This window comes from Crinia signifera, chromosome 3, assembly GCF_055691185.1.
Source record: "Crinia signifera chromosome 3, ASM5569118v1, whole genome shotgun sequence".
NCBI classification, from domain to species: domain Eukaryota; kingdom Metazoa; phylum Chordata; class Amphibia; order Anura; family Myobatrachidae; genus Crinia; species Crinia signifera.
Window position 1 is genome coordinate 97,568,471 of NC_139219.1, and position 20,226 is coordinate 97,588,696.

The 20,226-nt window shown below is 43.7% G+C and overlaps 1 protein-coding gene across 1 annotated transcript in view; it reads left to right on the plus strand.

Moving 5' to 3' along the window:
* LOC146063667 (saccharopine dehydrogenase-like oxidoreductase) overlaps positions 1-20,226 on the plus strand; it is a 59,641-nt gene that overhangs the window by 17,114 nt on the left and 22,301 nt on the right. Inside the window, exons 7-8 of the mRNA XM_083176252.1 lie at positions 5,616-5,733; positions 8,850-8,969. Coding sequence (XP_083032378.1) covers positions 5,616-5,733; positions 8,850-8,969 — 238 coding nt within the window. The remainder of the gene's footprint in view (positions 1-5,615; positions 5,734-8,849; positions 8,970-20,226) is intronic.

The following is a 20,226-nucleotide window of genomic DNA, read 5'->3' on the forward strand; positions in this document are numbered from 1 at the left end:
CCATAAAAAGGTCCCTCATAATAACTGTGGCTGGGCTAATTTCTGGCTAATTGGGTAGGCCCAGAAGGTCTGTTAGCCTAATTTATCTATAAATATCTCCCTTTTGCAGGGTTTCCTTTAATAAATGGACATAAAGTAAAGAGGAGTCACCTCCCATTTTATCCTGGTTCTTTGAGCTTGTCTTCCTTCCAATACCTCAGCTGAGGACTTGGTGGAATGCTGCAAGAGGATCTGTAAGCCAAACATGTCATCCAAAATGGCAAGTAAGGTGTAATCTCCAGCCTAAACTGACAGAAAAGATCCCTTAATTTCTTCTTTAATATTGTAAATTTATCCCCACCCCTAACCACTAGTTAAAAATGAATCTACAGTACTTCTCCTCAAGTGCTGCTAAATAAAGGTTTGCAAATTGCTAGCGAATCAGGAGCCACCGCTGCTGGGCTCAGATTGGATCACAAGCCGACACGTCATTTGAAATAGCCGGGCCGCTGACTGATGGACCTTCTCTAAGACAGCCTGGTTTTCCACAGCTCTGTCTCCTTACCACACAGTAACCCCTACCATCGAGCAAGAAAACCCTAGCAATGAGCATGTAGGTAAGCGGCACTTATATGGCATTACATGCAATGGGCATTATGGTGCGCATAATCCCCTGTCCCACAAATCCATTCCCTAAACGGTTTCATTTTTATTAGGTGTTGGGTTGTTTTGCATCGTGGGGCATAATTTGAATTAGGGGTGGTATTATGTGGCCCACATTATTTTTTTCATGGGAATGTGGATAGGCCACAAATTTAAAGCTTGGAGGATGGTGCAGAACACCCTAGCACCCACCCTGGCTGTGATATATTGGTGGGGGAAAGTTAGTTCCACCACCTCACCAGGACCACTTTATGCACTGCTGCCCACCAATGTATATTAAAAATAGGCAGTAACGTAAACATTGCAGGTGCAGACCAGCAATGTATAAGATACCGCTGCCACTGGCTACCAATGTATATATATTTATGGCGGTAACGAATACACTGCTGGGGCATGCTAGCAATGTATATATTACCGCCACCACTACCCCCAATGCATATCTTGTTATGGCAGTAACGTATACATTGCTGGCGCAGGTAAATGGATTTCTCCCTACGTGCACATGGGCGGGATTTTGTTCGGTGTGGTGGGGTTTACCTGATCGCTGGGCTCCGAATATACGCAGCCCCCAAGAACAGAAATGCACAGAATAAAATGGCCCCTGCTCCCACCCTTGGAATGCAAACCCCGCCCATTATGTAAATAGCCTTATAATGAAAGATTTTCAGCAGTCTTTCGCCTCCTGAAAATCTCTTGCCCTTTGGGGAAAATAGTGGTGTGTACGCACTAGTTTGGTGACGGATATATCTATCAGAGATTTTGGCAAAGTCATGTGTAAATGCCCATACACACTGAGCGATTGTGAGCTGAAAGCCGCTCAAAACATAATGTTTGCGCGGCTTTCAGCTCAAAGCCTCCCAGGCATCATCGCTGGGAAAGCTGTTCATCTGCTGGTATTACCAGCAGATTACCAGCTTTGACAGTACCAGGCAGGGGGAAAGCCGATCAGTGTGTATGCACTGAGCGGCTTTCCCCCCAGCGATGACCACGATTGCCCAGTTTGTATGGACCGTTTTAGAGTTTAAGGTAGGTGTGGAAATTTTTTTAATAGTTTATTTTATCACACACATCTGTTGAGAAATGATCGTCCAGACCAAACCGCCATGCACGGCAGCATCCGCAGCACATGATAGTACAGACACACCATCGTAGTAAGACGCATCTTACCTTCTCTTCCTGTCTGTAACAGCGCATGCAGCATGGGAGGGCAGAATCTTGGTGCTCACTATACCCGATGGTTTCACTACCCTAACATGGTGCCGCTCATCATCCGCCAATGCGGATTAGCCGCACATGGATGGCAGCAGTGCAACAGGAACAACGGTAACACCGTCCTGTCTATCTTTTTTACTCGCTGCAAACTCTAATCTCTGGAGTGGAGGTTGGAGCAATCCCTGCTCTGTTAAGCAGCATCAGGGTGCCCTCCTCACCCAGGAGACAGTAGACACCAGCCTATAACTATATCTCCAAATTGTCTTTCTCCTGAATCAGAAGTGCTTGCCCACAGTACCGATCAGCCCATACCCATATGGTGGCTTAGGCCATACCCATATGATGGCAAATAGCAGTGGATGGCTTAGGTCAGTAGATAAAAAGGAGACTTGACTATGACCACGTAAAACCTACACTGCTTTATCCAGGTATATGTAGTGGAGCTAAAGCAATCTGGGTGGAGTGACACACCCGGGAGACTTTAATTCTAAAGTTCTACTTTGAAACCTTACCTTTTGGGGGAGACGATTGCCTGATACTTTGACGCATAGAAGCTGTTTTTTTTTTCTGTTTATATCTTTCATTGATAAATTGACTTATCCATTGATTTTTGAATACTGCGGACTTAGAAACACTAAGGGGGGTATTCAATGTCAGGGTCATGGCAGTCGAGCTTGCTCGACTGCCGTGACCCAGTCCTGATCTCGGTCAGCTCGACCGAGAACACGCAGGCGGGATTCAATGTCCCGCCTGCCGGGGAGCAAAAAGGGGGCGTGGCCGCGAGTTGCGGCCAGGAAGAGGCGAGCTGCAGCCGGCAGCTCATCACTTCCCGGCTGTTCTCGGCAGAACAAGCCCGACAGCTAGTGATGTCGGGCTCGTTCTGCCGAGATACCCTGCTCAATGCCGTCGGGGAAGACAGCATTGAATAGGGCCCGGCGGGCATTTCCCCGATGGGAGGTGCTCGCCGGAGATTGAATATCCCCCTAAATGGTTAAATAACTCGACATTTACAATTATTTGATTAGTACTCTCGCAGGCTACCTATACCAATTAACATAATTGTGTGCTTATTAATTGTTGACACCTTTATTTCTGATAGGATTTATTGGATACAGAATTTTCTCACACGGAGATAGATTGTTTAAAAGGGTAATTAATTGGACAACTTACCTTAGTCCGCTCACTGGAGCTGACAACTACAATTAACAAGTGCTAATTAGTACGAATCAACCATTATAAAGTGGCATCAGAGCAATGACAGGTACCAGCTGATAAAAAAGGTGCTGGCAACCATAGTATCATTTACCAAAGTTGCTACGTGTTTCTTTTTCTTGCTGTAAGTGTCAAAAATATTTGCAGTAGATTTTTCTAATGATCTCTATTCTGACGAATAAGCTTCTACAATTTATCCTACCCAAGCAAGGGGACATAAATTCATACCCTGAAAGGTGTTCTTTTAAGAAGTGTAAATATGTTTTGTGTGTGTGTTATTTTTTATAAAGAATTAATAAAAGCTAAGTTTTACAAAAAAAAATTATCTACAGGGGAATTCCCCCTACTACACCCCAATAAACACTATATTACCACTCAGATTCCTAGGACTTATACAACCCTCTAATTGACTGAACGCCATCATAACAATCATATTGTCTAACAAGAGTGCCTCAACAAAAAGTATTTTTCTTTCTTCCTTCCATTGTTAGTTTACTCTCTAGGGAGCACCTCCCACTTTTATTAATTATCTGACATTTCTATCATTGTTTAACTAGCATCAGGGGATTCCTAATTGATTAATCGCCTACTTCTAGATTTCCTATGCCAGTGCACTTGTCTCCACCCCCCCCCCCCCCATACCCCCTTTGTCTAACAAAAAGTTTATTGGTACTTGTTTCCTAGCACGGCGCCCACAATATTAAGTTGTATGACATCTCATCGTATGCGGGCATATGGCAAGCGATGCGATTTTAAATTGTATAAGCCCCAATACGATTATTTTTAATTGTATAAGCACCCTAACGCTTCCTCCGACCTTTTCATACCCCCTCTATCCACGTCGGCGTGGAGTTGATTTTATATAGTGTGTCGAGCGCAGCGAGGGGACGTGCATCACTTCACATGTATTCCGCGTCCCCTCGCGGGGCGCGCTGCGCTCGCCACTCTTCGGGCTCGCTGCGCTCGCCACACTATATAAAATCATCTCCGCCGACGTGGATAGTGGGGGTATGAAAAGGTCGGAGGATGCGTACCGCCGCCCCCCGCAGGCTCGCTGCACTGGCCGCGCTTGGGTTGGCGTTGATAGTGAGGGCACATTTAACATTGGAAACACCCATTAGGGTGCTTATACAATTTTTAATTGTATACCATTGTATATGCCATACAATACGATGGTATACAATCTTAAAATTGTATAACATTGGCTGCCATTATGGTATGCGATGGGCACTGTGCTAGGAAACAAGTACCAGTTTATTTTATCTATTGCCAAAATGAAAAGTGAATGAGAAAGAGAACTCTAAAGCAAATCAATATATAGTGTGACCACCCTTTGTCTTCAAAGCAGCATTCGTACAGTACACTTGCACAAAATCCGATTTTTTTATTTTATGTGTTAACGTGTCTGCGCCACCCAAACACAAGCTATATAAACCTAATAAAAATACCCTTTAGCCTGCGCTTAATTAATTGAATTCTCCCTTTATTAACTTTTTTTTTTCTTTTCTTTTTTTTATTAACATTTTTTATTAAAAACATTTTTTTATTAGTTTCAAACAGGAGACACACAGAGGTATAATACATGCAGTGTAGACAATTAGCATAAAGCATAAAGACCTGTGCTGGGGAACATACAATGCCTCCCATTAAGGTATAGTAATACCATCTACATAATATAATACAGGTCGAGTATCCCGTATCCGAATATCCGTTATCCGAATTATTCCGAAAACCAGACATTCCAGAAAGTGAAAAAAAAAAATTTTTTGGCTAAAAACTCACTGGGGACATGATATGTAACTGGTACTATATATGTGCACAATGATTGCTTGGCATTCAAATTCAGTGCTGAGATAGTACACACATTTTTTTTCACGTTTTGAAACCTTGTTTTTTGAACAAATAACATATATTTGTGTGTATTTTATGTGGTAATAAAATATATTTGTGTGTGTATATTATGTGTTTATACAGCATAAATGCAAGATACTTCAAAATACATCATTGAAATATTAAAATATTCCGAAATACGGAATAATCCGTTATCCAAAATTCTCCTGGTCCCGAGCATTTTGGATAAGGGATACTCAACCTGTATGTATAACAATAACCTTAAATTATTGAAATCGGCGAGAGAAGGAGAAAGGGGGGGGGGGGGGGGGGGTGGAATGTGTGTGTGTAACAGCATTGATATAATTACTCATGTTCTAGAATATAAAATTTCACAATTTGAGGGGTAAAACAGTCCTGGGGCAGCCAGACCAAAATAAATCTCTCCCTTTTTATTGTTAAGGAGAAAGTTTGTTTAATATTTTACTGAGCGATTCAATCCTATGCTTTGAAGTTTTGGAAATAAAGCTGTAAGGAGTTTTCATACATTGGATTTCTATACAACATGGTTGGTTTTACATTTATAGTACATAATACATTAATTGGATAAAATGTTTAGTGTGGCTTGGTAGAGTTTGCTATTAATGTCCCCCTTTATAAATGTTTAGTTTCTGCACATAATAGAAGAAAAATAAACTACTGTAAATATCCTTTGACAGGGGTGCAGTTTTCTACAGTAATGAGGTAAAGCAGTACGCCATTCCTTTTCTTGGAGCAGACGCATCTGTTGTTAGGAGGACTCAGCGCTACCTACATGACTGTCTGCAAGAAACTCCTGTAAGGTTTTAGCCTGAAATATATTTTATTATTATTATTTTTCGTAATTTGGGGTTACTATACTATGGACATACAAGGACAAATGTTCTAAGCCTTGGAAAGTGATAAAGTACCAGCCGACTCGCTCCTAAATGTTTTTCAAGCATACGGGGATCACTTATTAAAATTTGTGAATGATAAATGGTGCACCAGCTAGTTGGCTCGCAACTGTCATGTATTGGAAAAATTACAATTTGGTGCCGATTGTCTGGACATAATTTATCACACCCTGGTTTTATCACTTCTTGATAAATTGGTGCTTAGTCCGTGTAACATGGCAGTTAGGGGCTGGTTGGCTTGTACTTTATCTCTACAATGCTTTGTACATCTCCCCCACAATATTTATATGTAAGTGCTGACACATTGAACATTGCTGAAGGGATCTTATTAAAAATGGCATACGACTTCATACATTAACACAATGCAGAAAGTAAAGATTGCATTGCACATATGAGCTTACGTTCTAATCGATAAATATAATTTCCTATACATTTATAATATTTCAGCTTTTAGTTCACATCTCTTCTCTCTTGTTAACCATCTCCTACGGCATGCCCTCTGCTTCTATCACTCCTATGACCCTGACCCAGCATTATCATGGTTCACCCAGTTATCCAGCCGCTTCGGACTCATGTCCCATTCTTTCTTCTCCTATGTAGGTGTCCCTGTATACTTTTGAATTTGTCTTTATTTAAATCTACCTCAATCTGTCGCCAGTATGCTGATGACACTCATATACTTATGTACTTATCCCTGGTTCCCATCTTCTGTCTTTTTTTTTTTTTTTTTGTGTGTTTTCTGCTGCTGGATCCTTAGAAGTTGCCATAGCTCCACTTCTCCTCTCTCCCTCTGTTTCCTATATATATTGTCTCTGTGCCATCCGTGATTCTGCCATTTAATTCTGTCCTGTTTTCTCCTTGGCAATCTCTCCAGAATTAGGCCAGTTCTCGCCAAGGAATCATCTAAACTTGTAAATCATGCCTTTTTCCTCTCGTCTAGATTACTGTAATCGACTCCTCACTGGCCTGACAGGAAGGGGCAGTGTGTGCCTAGAAGTTCTAATATTATATCTATCCTCACTGGCCTGCCAAGCTTCCATCTCAACCCTCTTCAGTCCATCTCCAAATTCACTGTCTGCTTTTTTTTTATGCTACACTTGTACTACACGGCTGCCTGTGCCATACACCATGAAGTCACTCACCCTGACTCAGTTCTGGTCTTGCCTTAAACTACAGCCTCACACCATCCTCCTGCCTTTTACTCTCCTAATAAGTCATCCGCTACTATGTGAACACTTACATTACACTGCCACTGCATACACTGCTATGCTACCTTTGTGCACTACCCTGCCACTATATACACCAACACTATGCTATAACTTACAATACGGTGGGGGGGGAATCTTAGAATGCACACCTGATTTACATAAGGTGATATCATGCTGGGACTTGTAGTTCTGCAAAGAAAAACATGTGGTGCAGATGCACACTCCATATTATTAATCAAATAAATCAATAATAGAGGTTCTTGGTATATTCATTGGCCAATAAATATTTGCCCACAAACCAGCTTCACGGTGACCTCATTTCTGGTGGGTCCCTAATACTAAGTTTGAATCTGGGACACTGAACCCCAAAAAGGCCAGCATAAGCCAGTCACCCCAGGGCAGCACACAAGTGAAAAACTAAGCTGTAAAAGTGTGTTAATAAGAAAGAAGCAGGAGCTAGAGGTTAAAAAGTGTAGTGCTAGAAAGTATAATATTAGTTAAAATAAATAGTGCTAAATAAATGTTAGGGTGTGCCACCCCGAAAGCAACTCTGCTACACCAACCCAAGGGGAGCCGCGCCCCAAATCCATCCCAAGACTAGCAATTAGTGTAAATTTATTTCCTTGTTGCCATAGCTCCACTTCTCCTCTCTCCCTCTGTTTCCTATATCTTTTGTCTCTGTGCCATCCGTGATTCTGCCATTTAATTCTCAGTCCTGTTTTCTCCTTGGCAATCTCTCAAGAATTAGGCCAGTTCTCGCCAAGGAATCATCTAAACATGTAAATCCTGATTACTGTAATAGACTCCTCACTGGCCTGACTGGAAGGGGGAGTGTGTGCCTGAAAGCTCTAATATCATATCTATCCTCGCTGGCCTGCCAAGTTTCCATCTCAACCCTCTTCAGTCCATCTCCAAATTCAATGTCTGCTTTTTCTATGCTACACCTGCACTACACCACTGGCTGCCTGTGCCATACACCATGAAGTCACTCACCCTGACTCAGTTCTGGTCTTGCCTTAATCTACAGCCTCACACCATCCTCCTGCTTCTCACTCGTCTAATGATATCTGCTACTATGTGAACACCTACATTACACTGCCACTGCATACACTGCTATGCTACCCTTGTGCACTACCCTGCCACTGTATACACCAATGCTATGCTATAACTTACATTACACTGCCACTGCATACACCGCTATGCTACCCTTGTGCACTACCCTGCCACTGTATACGCCAACGCTATGCTATAACTTACATTACACTGCCACAGCATACACCGCTATGCTACCCTTGTGCACTACCCTGCCACTGTATACACCAATGCTATGCTATAACTTACACTGCAATTTCATACACAAGCTGCATTACACGGCCACCACACGTGCCAACACTATTGTTGGTACTATTACATGAGTAGGTTGACATTTCTGCAATGTCAATATCATCACTTATACTGTAAATGTATGCTCTATGAATACATCCTCGTTATAGTGCTGCCATTCATAATATGGCCAACTACCTTTGTACCACTATCATTACACCAACAACACTCTGTACATTCACCCGCACTTTAAATAAAAAGGTGGTGCTGCCATCACGTCAGATTATAGTTACACATTACTGCTTTACCTAAGTATGTTGGTATCTTCACATCCATTGTCAGCTCTCTACCATTGCTGGGATGACTGGGCTGTTTAATACCTTTTAGGTTGTCAGAATATATTTGGTTTAAGGCAGTGGATGTATTTTTTTTTCTTTCTTCCAGAACCCATGATGTTTTATTAAAGTAACAACTGTTTCCCTACTAGGTCCAATACGCTGCATATGTATCAGTGGGCGGTATTATGTCTGTTATCCAACTGATGTTTGCTGGTTTTCTCTTCCTACTGTTCACAAGATTCAGCCTTACGCGAAAACTTCTGATCAGAGTAAGTGGTACTTGGTGACTTGCATGTGAACTTGCTTGTCACTAGGTTGCTCAGTATTGCATATGTTCCTGAAGAGTAGTCTGCTAGCAGGCTCAAGTCTCACAGTGGGTAAAGATTGATATTGTTAAATGTACACAAACCCATATATTCATGTTTACATATTTTAATTTGTCTAAAATTGAGGAGTATTGGAATATAGATCTGTCTTCTCCCATTTCTGTAATGGTGCCACTAAGTCTATTTGAAGAGTTGCATGCTCTTGTTAATTCTATGCTCTCCTCCCAGAGGTCTCCTGTCCATTTTGTTGTTCTGTGATTATTCTCTCACCGTAGAAAAGCTTGGTGTAACTTTTATGTTACAACACTGGTTGGGTGTATGCTGCCATATGATTCAGAAGAGAGCAAGACTACACATCAATAGATTATTTCATTAATATACAGTATATTCATTGGGACTATTTATTCAAATAGAACATCTAGCATATAGACAGACCACTAAAAAGAAGCAGACATTTGAAGACTAAAAAAAATAAAGCATAACAAAATCCACCTAGTGCAGATAGAATTATAAATGGTATAGGGCAAAGGCACCCCAATGGTCCAGGTTTTAAATGTAGCCATATATGGCCACAGGTGACTTAATTAGTATCTTAATAAGTATATCCATATCTATGCACAGATTGTTAGATCATATTTACTGGATTAATAATTGTCACCTGTGACCAAGTATAGATATACCTGGACCGCTGGGCTTCCTTGAGGATTGCATTTGGGAACATCGGATATAGGGATAGGGTCCATTCCAAATGGACAATTAAGGGCATACTGTATCTGCTTCCATAAAGTATAAACCCTATAGGTCAGTGTTTCCCAACCTCTGTCTTCAAGGCACATGAACAGTCCAGGTTTTCAGGTTGGCCTTTCTTTTGCACAAGTGACTTTATTAGTACTACAGTCATTTGAGTCAAACGTGTGCTTATTCACGGATATCCTAATAACCACGATTTTTAGTTTGCATAGAGCAGTGGTTCTTAATCTCTGTCCTCAGGTCCCCCCAACAGTTCACATTTTTAGGTCTCTACACAGAATGACAGGTGAGCTCCACCTGTAGTCTTTTAACGTGTGTCAGTGAATAATAGGTGCACCTGCCAGGTGACCTGGATAATGTGCACTGTTGGGGGTACTTGAGGACCGTGGTTGGGAACCACTGCCTAAAGGCTTTTTCTCTTTTGTCCATCCTGGCAACACAGCTAACCTTGGGATGTAGTAGGGTCCGCAGGAGCAAAGGCTCCTATGCTGACTTCTTTTTGGAAAGCAAGCTCCTCCCCACTGCATCCCAGAATGCTTTGCTGACAGCAGCCGTTTTTCTGATGGAATAGCATAGCTAGGTGTTTATTTTTTTATTAATGCACTAGACAGGCTTTTGCCAATGTGTTCCTTAACAGAAGTTACCACACACTGAGAACGCAGCAGAGGCTGACAGAAGCTCTTCCTGTCAGCTCTCTGTGTGCAGAGGGAGACTGTCTGTTCCCTCTACACAGCGCTTAAACCTCTTTTTTGAAAGAGGGGTTTCCTGGGCTCTGGGGGGTCCTGAACCGGCTCCCTTTTTAGAGGGGGATCTTGGGGGATGGGCTCCCCATGATGGCGGCCGCCATCTTGCAGGGCTTACAGACTGAAATCCCCTAGGAGAGTTGAAGTCTGTCACAGCAGTCCAGCGGTGCTGGATGCTTCCAAGTGATCCCTAGAGGAAGGAGAAGACACCAGTTGGAGCGGCTGAAGGGGGTAAGGCGCCAAAAGGCTGATCTTCCCTGTTGATGCAGAGACTTGGTCTCTTCCTGCTCTGTGTGTTAGCGCCCTTTCCTCCATGCTGCGGAGCTGAGACAGGATGAGTACAATGTTACACGATTCTGGGCATTTGCCTGACATTGTGCACTGTGCTTTAGTCATGACTGAAGGGTGTACTGCTGTTGCCTTAGGGGAGAGAGCACCTGTCATGTTAACTGCAAGTTCTGTGGGGTTAAATTAACATGTAAACAGATGGACCAATGGGATTTGTGCCCCTCCTGTGAGTCTGTGCCCAGCGGTGCACAAGCCCAGAGGCCTGAGCAATCTGAGCCTGCGTAGGAAGCTGCGTTGGGGTGGTCTATGGATGCCTTGGTTAAGGCTTTAAACAGGCAGAGTGAGAGTTTGGGAAAGTCTCCTGGCCGTCTTTCTTTCTCTCAGACTTCACTGGGCTCTATTACCCCATCTCAGGAGGACCCTACTTTGGTGATGTTTATGCAGGATCCTGCACAGGGGTTACATACACTTAATGTGTTTATGGAGCAGTTTGCAAAAAACTCTGATAGTGTTGCTCATAGACACCCATTATCCTCTTCTCCCCTGTTGAATGTGGATTCTGATGAGGGTGTATGTGAAGAAGAGGTGCCCTGGAATGAGGAGGAGGTTTCTGTGCCGGGTATTGAGGATTTAATTTGTGCTGTAATTTGTGTTTGAAGAGGACAAAGTGCCCGCACATTGTGTGTTTAACAAGTTTTGCAGGGAATCTGTAACCTTTCCCACGGATGAGGGCATGGTGGCCTTGTTGATAACTGCTTGGAAGAATCCGGATAAGAAATATGCAAATGTGTATCCTATGCCTGAGTGCCAAGTAAAGTTATGGGAAAAGGTTCCCTTGTTAGATGCTCCCGTGGCTAGGTTATCAAAAGCCACTGCACTTCCTTTACTAGGGGGAGCAGCTTTTAAGGATCAGGTTAATAAAAAAGTGGAAGGATGCCCTAAAGCGATATCTGAAGGTGTGGTTTTCACCCTGCATCCCATAATTGCTTCAGCTTGGGTTTCCAAGGCAATGATTAGGTGGGCTGAGGCCTTGCTAGGTCAGCTTCAGCCTGAATCTGAGGCTTTCCTTTTGGCAGAAATCTTAGATGCGCAGCGGAATATATTTGTGAGGCTGGGGAGGAAGGCGCCATGATGGTGTCAAAGGTGTCAGCACGCCTCACTAAAACATATGTAGCACTTTGGCTTAAGTCTTGGGAAGCGGGTAGTGAATCAAAGAAATCACTTGAGGCTTTATCCTTTAAGGGTGAACTCCGGTTTGGCTCAGAGCTTGAGGATATTATAGAGCAAGCCACAGGGGGTAAGAGTACCTTTCTCCCCACTACGTCAAAGCCTGCCAGTTCAAAGTTTGGAGTTTTTAAACCATCCTTTTGTTCTTCCTTTCGGGGTAGAGCTTCCAGCAGAGGACAGACAGGTAGAGGAAGGTTCACAGCCAGTAAGGGGAAGGGACCCAGATCATGTTTCGGGGCCTTCTCTAAGAAAACCGTGTCTAAAGGAGAGGATAAATCCTCTGCATAACGGGGAGTGGGGGGTCGCCTCCTGCAGTTTCGGGACAGGTGGAAGAGCCACCATGGATCCTTGGGTCTATTCTATTGTCTCCCAGGGCTACAGGATAAATCTAAGGGGTGGCCCTCCAAGGAGATTTATTCCAACTCCCTTGCCTCGAGAAGAGGGGATGCGCTCTGCACTGTTGGCAGCAGCAATGTCTCTCATAGACAAGAGTGTGGTGGTCCCGGTACCTCCAGAAGGAGAGGAAAATAGGTTTTTATTCGACCCTTTTCCTAGTACCCAAGCTAGAGAAGTCTTTCCGACCCATTCTAAATGTGAAATCTTTAAATCTACATCTGTGTAGACCATTTTCGCATTGGAATCCCTTCGGTCAGTGCTCTTAAGCATAGAGCCAGGGGAGTTTTCTAGCATCTGTGGACATCCAAGATGCTTATCTACATGTACCTATTTGCAAGGGACATCAGTCACTACTGCGCTTTGCAATAGGACAGTTACATCTACAGTTCCAGGCCCTGCCGTTCGGGCTGGCCATGGCCCCGAGGATCTTTACTAAAATAATGGTGGTAATGGCATCAGCCCTCGGGTTGAAAGGCATTGTAATTCTACCATACCTGGACGATCTCCTGTTCAAGGCGGAATCAGAGGAGAAGCTCCTGGAACATCTAAAGATTGCGACTTTGCAAGATCAGGGTTGGGTGTTAAATCTACCCAAGTCTCATTTGATTCCAACACAGAGACTTCAGTTTCTAGGGGTGATCCTGGATACCCATCTACACAGGGTATTTGTTCCAGAATCCAAAGCAGTGGATATCCGGCTACTAGTGCTAGTTGTTTAATATATTCATTAACCCCTTCACGACATTTGACGTATATATACGTCATGGTCGGGAAGTACTTCCCGACCGTTGACGTATATATACGTCATGACTTCTAACTGTCACTGCGTCTAGAGACGCAGTGACAGTTAGGTGATGTCTGCTGTCCCTGACAGCAGACATCCCCCCTCGTCGCCCAGGGGGGGCAGGGGTGCCCCCCCCGGTCGGCGATCGCTGTGATTGGCTGTTCAAATCTGAACAGTCAATCACAGCGTTTCCTGTGTTACCGGCGGCTAAGCCGCTCGGTAACACAGAAAACGGTGGTGATCGGTGCAGCACCGATCACCACCGAGCGGCAGCACCCCCCTCCCACCCGCCGGGCACTCACCCGGCAGCAGCAGCAGCTCCAGCGGCTCCACCGCTACGTCCGGAGCGCACGCTGCGCTCCCCTCCTCCCCCCTCCCCCCCGCAGCAGCAGCAGCATCATGCTGCTGCTGGAAAAGTTAAAAATAAATTAAAATTAAAAAATGTGCAAATGTGTGTGTGTGTGTGTATATATATATATATATATATATATATATATATATATATATATATATATATATATATATATATATATATACATATATATATATATATATATATATATATATATATATATATATATGTATGTGTGTGCGTATACCGCACCGATCGCCAGCCCCCCCTCCCACCCGGCAGCCCCCCTCCCTCCCACCCACCCGGCTGCCGCAGCGCCAGCACCCCTCCCACCCCCCCGCCAGCCGCAGCGCCAGCCCCCCTCCCAAAGCTGGTGACCAAAATGGGGTCACTTGTGGGGGGGTTCCACTGTATTGGTGCTTCGGGGGTCTTGCTAATGCGACATAGCACCCGCCATTCATTCCACCACCAAAAATCACTCCTTCCCTTCTGAGTCCTGCCATGCACCCAACTGGTATTTTTTGGTCACATGTGAGGCATTGCCGTACCCGGGAGAAATTGGGGCACAGATTTTGGGGTGCTTTGTCTCCTTCATTCCTTGTGAAAATTAAAAATTTTGAGCCAGAACTGCATTTTTGTGTAAAAAATTACATTTTTTTACACAAAAATGCAGATCTGGCTCAAAATTTTTCATTTTCACAAGGAATGAAGGAGACAAAGCACCCCAAAATCTGTGCCCCAATTTCTCCCGGGTACGGCAATGCCTCACATGTGACCAAAAAATACCAGTTGGGTGCATGGCAGGACTCAGAAGGGAAGGAGTGATTTTTGGATTTTGCAGCACAGATTCTGGTTGAATGACCCCCGAAACACCCATACAGTGGAACCCCCCCACAAGTGACCCCATTTTGCAAACTACACCCCTCAGGGAATTCATCTAGGGGTATAGAGTACATTTCAAACCCCCCGGGGTTTCACCAATTTTGATACAACTGAGCTGTGAAAATGAAAAAAAAATTTTTTTCATTTTCACTGCCCAGTTGTACCACAATTGGTGAAACCCCTGGGGGTTTGAAATGTACACTATACCCCTAGATGAATTCCCTGAAGGGTGTAGTTTGCAAAATGGGGTCACTTGTGGGGGGGTACCTAACTTTTAGCATCTTATGGTGCCTAGAAACCTACATGGTGCCTAAAAAATAATCTCATAAAAAGGAGGCTCCAAAATCAAGTAGGTGCTCCTTCTATTATGAAGCCTGTGGTTTGGTCACCGTGCACACTAGGGCCACATATAGGATATTTATGAAAACCAAAGAATTGGGGGAATCAATTTTTAGTCACATTTCTCTAGTAAAATCTACTGTGTTCCTTAGAAAAATGTATTAAAATTGCAAATCTGCAAAAAAAATTAAATTTGGAAATTTCACCTACACTTTCTTTTAATTCCTGTGAAACACCTAAAGGGTTAACAAACTTCCAAAATGCTGTTTTGAATACTGTGAGGGGTGCAGTTTTTGAAATGGCATCATTTATGGGGGTGTCTCACATACAAGTCACTCAAAGTCACATCATAACTGACCTGGTCCCTAAAAAAATCAGAGTTTGAAATTTTCTTGAAAATTTGAGAATTTGCTATTCATATTTGAAGCCTCCTAGTGTCCAAAAAAATGAAAATGAGGTTGAAATAATGATGGCAACATAAAGTAGACATATGGTCTATGTTAGTTATTCACTATTTTGAGTGGTAAGATTATTTGTCTCACAAGCAGAAAATTTAACATTTTGCAAATCGCAAAATTTTCCATTTTTTTACGACATTTTGGTATTTTTCACAAAAAAACACAGACTGTATCGACGAAAATTTACCACTAACTTGAAGTACAATGTGTCACGAGAAAACAATCTCAAAATCACTGGGATAAGTAAAAGCAAAAAAAAGTTATCCCCACTTAAGTGATACATGCCAGATTTGAAAAAAAGGGCTCTGTCAGGAAGGCAAAAACTGGCTCTGTCATGAAGGGGTTAATGATATTGGAAGTGACCTGGAAAATGTCAACTGTGTGGGGTCCTGAGGACAGAGTTTGAGAACCATAGGAATCAAACTCTGTGATGGTACCTACGGACTAGCGCATAGCTAACTTAGTACCAATATGTAAGAAAGGTAGCAAAACTAACCCTGAAAATTATAGACCGGTCAGCCTTGCATCCATTCTGGGGAAAATATTAGAAGGAATAATAAGGGATAGTATCCAAAATTTCTTAGAACAGGAGAAAGTGATAAGTAAGGCTCAGCATGGGTTCGTTAAAAATAGATCATGTCAGACCAATTTAATTAGCTTCTATGAGAAAGTCAGTAGGGGGCTGGGAAAAATGTAATACTGCTTGATTTCGCTAAAGCTTTTGACACTGTGCCCCATAAAAGGTTTTTAATGAAACTAGGTTATTTAGGGTTAGGAGATAAAAATTTGTAATTGGATTAAAAACCGGTTGCACAATCTGGGACAGAGTGGTGGTAAATGGCATACATTCCAGCTGGGGTAAGGTTCAAAGTGGTTTAATATTGGGACCCACCTTGTTTAATATATTCATTAATGATATTGGAAGTGACATAGTGAGTAAAATTGCAATATTTGCAGATGACGCAAAATTGAGTAAGGAAATTAACTCAGGAGAGGATTTGGAAACACTACACAGTTTAAATAAACGGTGGGCGGAAAAGTGGAAAATGCAGTGAAAAATTTAAAGTAGTTCATTATGGGACCAAAAATGAACAAGCTACTTATAGACTACATGGAGTTATTATAGGAAATTCTGCTGTAGAGAAGGACTTGGTGGCTCATTATAGATGTAAAATTGGTTAATCGTGCACACTGCTCAAGTGCAGCAGCAAAAGCAAACTGGACACTGGCATTCATTAAAAGGGGTATGGATTTGAGGGATGCCAATGTGATAGTGCCAATTTACAAGGCATTGCTGAGACCACACTTTGTGAGTCCACACTTGGAATATTGTGTTCATTTCTGGGCACCGCACCTTTAAAAAGGACATAAATGAATTGGAACAGGTACAGAGAAGGGCGACTAAGCTAGTTAAAGGTCTTGAATCACTAGAATACAAAGCTAGATTAACCAGGCTGAATATGTTTTCATTGGAGAAACTGAGGTTGAGAGGTGGTATGATCAGGGCCGTAACTAGGGGGGGGCTGGGGGGGTCACGCGCACCGGGCGCTGGAGGTGAGGGGCGCTGTGAGGTCCGGTGTATGTGGACGCTGTAGTGTAGCGGCGGGCATGTAACATGCCCGCCGCTACACTACAGCGTCCACATACACCGGACGGAGTCCGTCCATCTCCTACTAGCGCGGCTGCAGGAAGCTCTGATGACTTCGAAAAGACTTGCCGGACGCTGATTGGCTGAATTCAGACAATCAGCATCCGGCAAGTCTTTTTGAAGTCATCAGCGCTTCCTGCAGCCGCGCTAGTAGGAGATGGACGGTGAGAGGACTGTGCGGGGAGGGGGGGGGTCTCCGGCTGTGCGGGGAGGGGGGGGGGGTCTCCGGCGCCAGGGACAAGGCGTCATTTGGTCGGTCCCCCCTGTCAGCTGCTAACTAAGCAGCGGGGAATAAACGCTGTGCGCATGCGCACAGCGTCTATTCCCGCAGCCAGGGGGCTGGGGGCATGACTAGAGGCTCACAGAGCCTCTGGGTCATGCCCCCATAGCGGCAAAATGGGGGCGTGGCCTCGCGGGAGAGCAGCGATTATAGGCCACGCCCCCGAAAATTTCGGCACGCAGCAGCATCAATAGGTGGGGGGGCACCAAAAGACTGCCTTGCCCCGGGCGCCGGAAACCCTAGTTTCGGCCCTGGTATGATTAGTATGTTCAAATACAGGATTGGGAATCATATGGAACTGGGATATGATTTGTTCACTAGCAGGCCTATACTTAGGACACGCGGGCATGTACTGAGGCTCGAGGAAATGCAATTCCGTACTGAATTAAGAGTATTCTTCGCCATTAGAGCAGTAAAAATCTGGAACTCATTGCCGTGGGGGTGATTGCAGCAACTACTGTTAATGAATTTAACTCAAAACTGGATACATTTTTGGCCACTAAGGGAATCCTATAGATGTGACTTATTCAATGGACTAATGTCTTTTTTCAGCCTTAATTACTATGTTCCTATGTAACCACTACTCTAGGCCAAACGTTTCTCATAAAGAAAGTGGGGAAAAATATTAAGCAAACTGTGTTTTTTTTATATGTAATCCTTGATGTCATTTATGTGGTAATGGTCATGAACCACCAATTCCAGGGCACATCTGCAAGTCTTCTAAGGCACCCAATTTGCAAACAACTGAGCTAATTATTGGTGAAGAGAAACCACTTCATTAACCCCTTCCCGACATTTGACGTACATGTACGTCATGGTCGGGAAGTACTTCCCGACATTTGACGTACATGTACGTCATGACTTCAAACTGTCACTGCGTCTAGAGACGCAGTGACAGTTAGGTGATGTCTGCTGTCCCTGACAGCAGACATCCCCCCTCGTCGCCCAGGGGGGGCAGGGGTGCCCCCCCCGGTCGGCGATCGCTGTGATTGGCTGTTCAAATCTGAACAGCCATTCACAGCGTTTCCTGTGTTACCGGCGGCTAAGCCGCTCGGTAACACAGGGATCGGTGGTGATCGGTGCAGCACCGATCACCACCGAGCGGCAGCACCCCCCTCCCACCCGCCGGGCACTCACCCGGCAGCAGCAGCAGCTCCAGCGGCTCCACCGCTACGTCCGGAGCGCACGCTGCGCTCCCCTCCTCCCCCCTCCCCCCCGCAGCAGCAGCAGCAGCAGCAGCAGCAGCATCATGCTGCTGCTGGAAAAGTTAAAAAATAAAATAAAATAAAAAAAAATGTGCAAATGTGTATATATATATATATATATATATACACACACATATATATATATATATATATATGTGTGTGTATATATATGTATATATATGTATATATATATATATATATATATATACACACATATATATATATATATATGTGTGTGTGTGTGTGTGTGTGTGTGTGTGTGTGTGTGTGTGTGTGTGTGTGTGCGTATACCGCACCGATCACCTACGATCGCCAGCCCCCCCCCCCTCCCACCCGGCAGCCCCCCTCCCTCCCACCCACCCGGCTGCCGCAGCGCCAGCACCCCTCCCACCCCCCCGCCAGCCGCAGCGCCAGCCCCCCTCCCAAAGCTGGTGACCAAAATGGGGTCACTTGTGGGGGGGTTCCACTGTATTGGTGCTTCGGGGGTCTTGCTAATGCGACATAGCACCCGCCATTCATTCCACCACCAAAAATCACTCCTTCCCTTCTGAGTCCTGCCATGCACCCAACTGGTATTTTTTGGTCACATGTGAGGCATTGCCGTACCCGGGAGAAATTGGGGCACAGATTTTGGGGTGCTTTGTCTCCTTCATTCCTTGTGAAAATTAAAAATTTTGAGCCAGAACTGCATTTTTGTGTAAAAAAATAAATTTTTTTACACAAAAATGCAGATCTGGCTCAAAATTTTTCATTTTCACAAGGAATGAAGGAGACAAAGCACCCCAAAATCTGTGCCCCAATTTCTCCCGGGTACGGCAATGCCTCACATGTGACCAAAAAATACCAGTTGGGTGCATGGCAGGACTCAGAAGGGAAGGAGTGATTTTTGGATTTTGCAGCACAGATTCTGGTTGAATGACCCCCGAAACACCCATACAGTGGAACCCCCCCACAAGTGACCCCATTTTGCAAACTACACCCCTCAGGGAATTCATCTAGGGGTATAGAGTACATTTCAAACCCCCCGGGGTTTCACCAATTTTGATACAACTGAGCTGTGAAAATGAAAAATTATTTTTTTTCATTTTCACTGCCCAGTTGTACCACAATTGGTGAAACCCCTGGGGGTTTGAAATGTACACTATACCCCTAGATGAATTCCCTGAGGGGTGTAGTTTGCAAAATGGGGTCACTTGTGGGGGGGTTCCTAACTTTTAGCATCTTATGGTGCCTAGAAACCTACATGGTGCCTAAAAAATAATCTCATAAAAAGGAGGCTCCAAAATCAAGTAGGTGCTCCTTCTATTATGAAGCCGGTGGTTTGGTCACCGTGCACACTAGGGCCACATATAGGATATTTATGAAAACCAAAGAATTGGGGGAATCAATTTTTAGTCACATTTCTCTAGTAAAATCTACTGTGTTCCTTAGAAAAATGTATTAAAATTGAAAATCCGAAAAAAAATGAAATTTTGAAATTTCACCTACACTTTGTTTTAATTCCTGTGAAACACCTAAAGGGTTAACAAACTTCCAAAATGCTGTTTTGAATACTGTGAGGGGTGCAGTTTTTGAAATGGCATCATTTATGGGGGTGTCTCACATACAAGTCCCTCAAAGTCACATCAGAACTGAACTGGTCCCTAAAAAAATCAGTGTTTGAAATTTTCTTGAAAATTTGAGAATTTGCTATTCATATTGTAAGCCTCCTAGTGTCCAAAAAAATTAAAAGGAAGTTGAAATAATGATGGAAATATAAAGTAGACATATGGTCTATGTTAGTTATTAACTATTTTGAGTGGTATGATTATTTGTCTCACAAGCAGAAAATTTTACATTTTGCAAATC